The 8213-nt window shown below is 39.3% G+C and overlaps 1 protein-coding gene across 1 annotated transcript; it reads left to right on the top strand.

The window, feature by feature from the left end:
* Positions 1–418: 418 nt before the first annotated feature.
* LOC131197961 (vomeronasal type-2 receptor 26-like) lies at positions 419–4424 on the top strand. The gene is made up of 4 exons (XM_058182467.1): positions 419–559; positions 968–1102; positions 1881–2007; positions 3529–4424. The coding sequence occupies exons 1-4, from the start codon at positions 419–421 to the stop codon at positions 4422–4424; spliced, it is 1299 nt and encodes a 432-aa protein (XP_058038450.1).
* Positions 4425–8213: the final 3789 nt, after the last annotated feature.

Genomic DNA, 8213 nt, shown 5'->3' with positions numbered 1-8213 from the left:
GTCCTGAAGGGTACAGTCAATGTGACACTTGTGTTTGGTGAACTTCAGACCATGTTACTTTTCAGAACGCTTCTCCGTTTTTTAGAAGTAGACTATTCAGGATCAAAGAAAAACATCTGGATAATGCCAGCAGAAATGGATTTTGCATCAATCCCCTATTTTAGACTTTGGGATGTAGATTTAATTCATGGTGCTTTATCCTTCTCTGTTAACTCAAAAGAGGTTTTTGGATTCCAGAAATTTCTTCTGAGCAGAAATCCAACCACAGAACCAGATGATGGCTTTATCAGAGACTTTTGGGAGCAGGTGTTTGATTGCTCATTGCCCAACTCTAAAAAAAAAAAATCAAAGGCCTGAGAACATATGTACTGGAGAGGAGAAACTGGAGACTCTCCCTACTTCCATTTTTGAAATTAGCATGAGAGGCCATAGCTACAATATGTACAATGCTGTCTATGCTGTAGCACATGCCTTGCAGTCAATGCATTCCTCTAAATCTAAAAGAAGAAATTGGATGGATTTGGAGAAGCAGAAGTTTCAGGACCGACAATCACAGCAGGTAATGTCTGGAGCAGAGAACGGCAAGAAAATCTCTAATATATTTATAAATTCCCAGTGTACTGCTTATATGTGAAATCATAGGTCGTAGAATAATAGAGTTGGAAGGGATATAGATGTACAGAACAAAAAGTGAAAACCATCCATGGAGGAAAAATGTCATTGAAAGATCAATCAGAAGATTGAGTTCACACCCAGGCAAAAATGTACACTGTGTTCTTATCCTCCCATGTTTGAAGAAACACAACTCATTCCAGCTGAAATGGAAACTGTTCTGCAGTTGTTGTTTAAGCAACTAGTGATCAAATAGGATGGAGCAATGTCATCATTTCTTCCTTATCAAATTGAACGTTAGCAGAAATACAATATTTTCCCCTCTCTTTATGATTTCTTTCTCTCTCCAATTTAGCTTCACTCTTTTCTGAGAAGTGTCTCCTTCAACAACAGTGTGGGTGAAAAGATCTCCTTCGACAGACATGGAGAGTTTATTGGCGGACTTGATGTTCTAAACTGGATCACTTATCCAAACCGTTCATTCTCAAAGGTAAAAGTGGGAAGAATAGATCCTTTTTCTCCTCCAGAGAAAGTCTTCAATATTCATTTGGAACTCATCACATGGCCAGAAGGCTTTAATCAGGTTAGAGTCATGGATTTCTACCTTAAAATACTTCACACGTGTTGATGATAAAACTCTGTTGTATATTTTCACTTATTTTAAAATATATCATGAAGTAAGCTGAGTTTTGAATATTGCAGTGCCCAATCTTTGAACATCTTCATAGCAAACATACTTTTAAAAAAAACCTCTTTTTAGTAGATTTGTTGTGGAAAGACTGAATAGTACTTTTAAACAATGATTATCTACATTGAGAGACATCTGTTCAAGACAAAAGCTGCAAATATATCACTTGATCAAATGTTTATTGTAAACCTAAAATTGTTCCAGTAATAGAATAGAATAGAACGGAACAGAACAGAACAGAACAGAACAGAACAGAACAGAACAGAATAATAGAATAGAATAGAATAGAATAGAATAGAATAGAATAGAATAGAATAGAATAGAATAGAATAGAATAGAATCCTGCAGAACCAACCAAACTGTTATAGAAATGCAGATGACAGATTCAATATTTCCTCTGTAGAACTGGATCATATTGGGGATTCTAATAGCCAATTGCCAACTTAGTATTCTTTGAGTATTAAACTAGTAAATGTTATCAGCAGTTGTCATTTATTCCATCTAAAATATCATTTCTTCAGTATAAAGTAAATCTCTATCTATCCATCTCAATGTTAAAATTGTTTTTTTTTTGGAATAGACATACCCCATTTCTTTGTGTAATGATCATTGCCAGAAAGGCTATAGGAAGACCAAGAAGGAAGGGAAGCCATTTTGTTGTTATGATTGCCTTCCATGTCCAGAAGGGAAGATTTCAGCTGAAGAGGGTAAGAAATATCATGTACAGAGGGGATTTTTTAAATAATAATAATAATGGGAGTGAATCAGCATGTGAACTGATGGGCAAGTATGCAGTTCTCTCACTTATCAAATTATTAAAGCTGCATTAGCAATCGCACTTAGACTTATATACCACTTTACAGTGCTTTACCGCCCTCTCTAAGCGGTTTACAGAATCAGCATATTGCCCCCAACAATTTGGGTCCTCATTTTACTCACCTCGGAAGGATGGAAAGCTGAGTCAAACTTGAGCCTGATGAGATTTGAACTGCCAAATTGCAGGCAGCCGGCAGTCAACAGAAATATCCTGCAGTACTGCACTCTAACCACTGAGCCACCTTGGCTCATTAGTTGAGAAGGATACACTTCATTCAGATATAAGCACTTGGGATTTGTGGGGGAAAGTGTTGATGAACTATATACAAGGAGAGAATGGAAGATAAAATATATAACAGTTTTGAGTTATTTGTTGAAGCCTCAATAGCTAAATTCTTCCTTGACCAGCACGGAGTATGTTCCTAATAACAACATAATTCTAATCCACCTTTATTCCTGCTGACTACATAAAGAGATGCATATATTTTTTTGCAATATATGTGAAGTGAATTGCCAATACCTTTTTCTTGGCTGAGAAAGAGTGAGTGCCCTAAAGTCACCCAAATCTTTTCTCTCTCTAAAGGGAGGAATGAATTGCACATTTCCCACACTCCTGGCAAGAAATTTTAAGCACTAGATGGGGGTGTCAATCACAAGGCCCAAAGGTCAGATGTGATCAGATCCAGCCCACAAATCCATCCTGGAAAATGTAAGGGGCCGGGCTGTGTCATTTCAGCCAAGTCTACCCAATACAAAGAGAAAACATTGGGCCAGTGTGGCTTTGGCCCAATCTACCCAATTCAAAGAGGAAACATGCCAGCAGTTTGGGGAGTCACATCAAGCTGGCCATGCCCACCCATTTGGCCACGCCCATCCAGTCGGCCATGCCTGTCTGGCCCCCCAATATCAACCACAGCCCTGATGTGGCCCTTAATGAAATTGAGTTTAACAGCTCTGCACTAGACTAAATAGGAGTAAAATCAACAGTCTTTTAATATTAAACAAATAAGCTTGTATCCAATCTTCACTGTAAAATATCAGCTGCAGAGCTTTCTAACATACAGACATTTTCAATCATCCCTAGCCAAAATGTCTTTGAATCAGAGTGTTTTATTGTTAGAGATCCCTTGCCAATTGAACTACCTCCATGTGTGGTTGCGTACAGTTCGCGACAATGAAATAAGTTAGCATGGCTATTTTTATTCCTCCCAGATAATTCCAGGGATTATTGGTAAACTAATAGTTTAATTTCCCATATCACAGCAGATCCCAATATAGGCCTACTTGAATTGCTTTGTATTAATTAATTTGTTTCTTTTGCTTTGTTTTCATGTTGGTATTTCAGATCATGTTTTGTGAATGCATCAATTAATGGAACTGATTATAAATTGATTTCTGCTGGTTGGTTTTAGATACAGCTGACTGTTCTTCGTGTCCTGAAGATAAATATCCAACCCGCAACAGAGATGCCTGCATTCATAAAGTCATAACTTTCTTATCATATGATGATGCTCTGGGAATCAGTCTGGCTGTTTGTGCTCTTTCTTTTGCTGTCATCACATCTTGTATGCTCAGGATCTTCATTCAACACCGGGATACTCCCATTGTCAACGCCAACAACAGAAATCTCACCTACATTATCCTCATCTCCCTTCTGCTCTCTTTCCTTTCTATTTTGTTATTTATTGGGAGACCAAATGAAGTTGTGTGTCTTCTTCGCCAACCAGCTTTTGGCATCATCTTCTCAGTGGCAGTTTCCTGTTTATTGGCCAAAACCATTGTGGTTGTCCTAGCATTCATGGCCACCAAACCTGGGTCCAAAATGAGGAATTGGGTGGGGAAAAGAATGGTGAGCTCCATCGTACTTTCCTGCTCTCTTATTCAAGTCACTATTTGTGCCTCATGGTTAATGATATCCCCACCATACCCAGATTTTGATAAACATTCAGTCTCTCAGGAAATCGTACTAGAATGCAATGAAGGATCGGTGACCATGTTTTACTGTGTCTTGGGTTTTATGGGCTTTTTGGCCATTATCAGCTTCTCTGCAGCTTTTCTGGCCAGGAAATTACCTGATAGCTTTAATGAGGCCAAATTCATCACCTTCAGTATGTTTGTCTTCTGCAGTGTTTGGTTATCTTTTGTCCCCAGCTACCTGAGTACCAAAGGGAAATATATGGTGGCTGTGGAGATCTTCTCCATCTTATCTTCCAGTGCTGGCTTGTTGGGTTGTATCTTTGCCCCCAAATGCTTTATCATCCTGTTCAGACCTGAACTGAACAGCAAGCATTTGCTCATGAAGAGATAATTTTTAACTCCTGAAAAATTATTCCCAGTAACTAATGCAGATTCTTTTTTTTATTTCATTTTGTCACAACAGTATACACAAACATTGTCATAAATAAAACAACATATCTTGAAGAATATATATATATTCTTATATATATATGTAAAAAATATGCATCAACTATATTAATTTGATATAATGAAGGGAACAATAGGACAGGAACGGTAGGCACTTTTGTGCTCTTATGCACGCCCCTTATTATCTGTTGAAATGGGATGAGGTCAAACAACTCAAAGTCCATCACCTTGTCATCATGGCACAAAGTATCTCATCAATGGAAACCAAAGTGCTTTTAGAAAATATAGATCAGCTCTATTAAGCAGAATAATGTGACTGCTTTAAAAGTTTTTAAATTTATTTTAAGTAATGAAGATAGTAAGGTATTTTCCTGGTCTGACTGAATTCTCATGTCACTATAGAGGTTGTGCTGCAAAAAAACTTTTATTTTCTAGGCCTGAAATATTGGTGGAATTTGTGCAGAATTTGTGAGGTATATCTGTGATATTTATGCATTGCAATAAGAAAATAATTTTTGTTATACGATTTTATTTTTGGCTACAATAAAGGTACTTGCATAGTCATTGCCTGAGAATCTTTTTCCATTAATTTAGCTCTTTGAGTATTGAGCAAACCTCAAAAAAAAAAAAAAAGCAATTATGTAGGGAATGTATGTAGGGAAGAGAACATTGTTGTATTTTTCTGCATTCTAGCTTCAATCTCCAGGATGAGAATTTAATTTTTAATTCCTTGAAAAGCATAGATCTGTATTTTATGCAATCAAATCACTTTACACATTGAGGACCAGGTGAATAACCCTCCTTTAAATTATGACTGGAGATGTTGATATATTCAAGCTCATGTGTTTTCTCATGTGTTCTGAGCTTTCTCTCACTTTAAACTTTGATTTTGGGGAAAAACAAAAAAACAACCCACATCCTATTATTCATTTGTTAAACAAATTTACATGGCTGCTCAACTCACAGTGACTCTTGTATCCAATTTTTCACAATCTACCATCTAGATATACTAGGCTATAGCTACAGCAAGTATTATGCCATAGCTGTGATAATAATTATATAATGTATATAATGTATATTTAGTACATGATGCCAGCTTACTGTCAAACTACATCTCCTTCCTACTGAATTTATTATAATTTTATACTGCCAGTCATTAATCCACTTCTAAACTTCAGATTCTCCAAATTGATAGATGCCCCAGATATGTATTTTCTCTATGCTTCAATATCCCTCTGCTTCATTTGTAGATAAACACATCTTTTTTCTTTGCATAGTACATAATCTTCTCAGTAGGGATGTCTTGTGCGGTTGCCGCCAAACCTTTGTTGTTGTTCTAGACTGAGACAGAGTGTCCAAATCTTTATCTGCAGGAAAAGGAAGAAGTTCAGATAATCCAATTGTCAGGGTTCCAACGGATTCCCTAATGAAATCATGAGCCTCAAGCTAAGCTTCAAAAGAAATCCAGTTATTTATTAGGAGCTTCGTGTCTGCATGTGGCTCTGGCTTGACCCTGTTTCCCCCTCCCCCCCAGGGTATGTCATCAGTCACAATCACTATTGGAGCAATTTTGTGGGTTGTAGAGATCACACCCCTATGACCGCTGTGGGTAACCCTGGGAGACAGCCTTGAGAGAGATACGTCTGGAACAGGGGTGAAATGCTCCCGGCTGAGACTGGATTGGCTGATCTGGTAGCAATGGCAGCAAGTGGTTCGGAGAACCGGTAGCAAAATCCCTGCCCCCCGCCTATGCTCATTCAATTGCTGAGTCATCTGCTTGCCCGCTTGCTGCTTCTTTCCAGCTCACTCGAGCCCGAATGGTAGGAATAGGTTGTAAACAATTTCCTGCCCGAATCGTAGGAATAGGTTGTAAACAATGCTTTTAAAAGGTTTAAAAAAAGGCTCTGTCGATTACAGCTGAGCTGCATGATCACCAGAGCCTTTCTTTGTTACTTTTAAAAGCATTTTAATTTGGGCGAAAAGGTAGTAAAAAAATGCTTTACAAGTAAAAAAAATGGCTTCGATGATCACAGCTGTGCTGCGCGATTGTCAGAGCCTTTTTGTACTTCTGAAAAGCATTTTTTTGCTACCTATTCCCCTCGAATAGGTAGTAAAAAATGCATTTAAAAAAGTAAAAAAAAAAAGGCTCCGAGGATCCCGCGCCGCAGCTGATCCCCCCTCCAATGTGCACTGTTCTACTTACCTTCCTTCCCATGCCTCCTTTTATTATTATTATTATTATTATTATTATTATTATTATTATTATTATTATTATTATTATTATTATTATTATTTATTGAATTTCTAGACCGCCCTTCTCCCGAAGGACTCAGGGCGGTGTACAGCCAGGCTAAAAAACATACACAATATACAATTTAAAAACTAAATTAAGAAACTTATTACACAATTGGCCGAGAAATTAAAATATTTAAAATCTAAAAACCCCAATTTAAAATATAAATAGAATTTAAAATTTAAAAACTAAACAGTTTAAAAGGTTTAAGCTAGCCCCGCGCGAATAAACAAATATGTTTTCAATTCGCGGTGAAAGGTCCAAAGGTCAGGTATTTGGCGTAAACCAGGGGGAAGTTCATTCCAAAGAGTAGGAGCCCCCACAGAGAAGGATCTTCCCCTGGGGACCGCCAGCCAACATTGTTTGGCGGACGGCACCCTGAGAAGTCCCCCTCTGTGAGAGCGTACGGGACGGTGGGAGGCATGAGGTAACAGCAGGCAGTCCCGTAAGTACCCAGGCCCTAAGCCATGGAGCGCTTTGAAGGTGGTAACCAGAACCTTGAAATGCACCCGAAAGGCAACAGGTAGCCAGTGCAGTCTGCGCAGGAGAGGTGTTACATGGGAGTTATGTGGAACTCCCTCTATCACCCGTGCAGCTGTGTTCGGGACCAACTGAAGCCTCCAAGTGCATCTCAAGGGGAGCCCCATGTAGAGAGCATTGCAATAATCCAGGCGAGAGGTAACAAGAACATGAGTGACTAAGGCATCCCGATCGAGGAAGGGGCGCAACTGGCGAACCAGGCGAACCTGGTGAAAGGCTCTCCTGGAGACGGCCGTCAAATGATCTTCAAACAACAGCCGTGCATGCAGGAGAACACCCAAGTTGTGCACCCTTTCCCTTGGGGCCAATAACTCGCCCCCAACAGCCAGCTGCGGCTGCAGCTGACTGTATCGGGGTGCCGGCATCCACAGCCACTCCATCTTGGCATGCACTGTGCATGTGTGTGCACTCACCTTGCATTTGGTGTGTGGCGCACACTGCACATGCACTCATGCAGCACGCATTTGGCACCCACACTGCACATGTGCAGCCGTCGAACCGGTAGTAAACCATTTCAGATTTCACCACTGGTCTGGAATGTGTTTTTGTTTTTGTTTGCCATACTGCTTTGCTGTTTTCCCCATCCCCCTTGCCCTATGGCAACTCAAGAGCAGGCCAGGGATGGGAAAACATGCTTTATGCTTTATGAGCTGACGCCAATCCTGAGAAAGATATATTTTCCATAAAGTATTTCCTTCATTTTAACTGAACAAAGTAACACAAAGAGCTATCGAATAAACAGAGAATCAGATTATGCACATAGTTTATTAAGCCTCTGGTGGCTCAGACTGGTAAAACAGTCTGTTATTAACAGCAGCTGCTTGCAATTACTGCAGGTTCAAGTCCCACCAGCCCCAAGGTTGACTCAGCCTTCCATCCTTTATAAGGTAGGTAAAATGA

This window comes from Ahaetulla prasina, chromosome 4 (assembly GCF_028640845.1).
Source record: "Ahaetulla prasina isolate Xishuangbanna chromosome 4, ASM2864084v1, whole genome shotgun sequence".
Classification (NCBI taxonomy): domain Eukaryota; kingdom Metazoa; phylum Chordata; class Lepidosauria; order Squamata; family Colubridae; genus Ahaetulla; species Ahaetulla prasina.
This window is presented reverse-complemented; position numbering and strand designations above follow the sequence as displayed.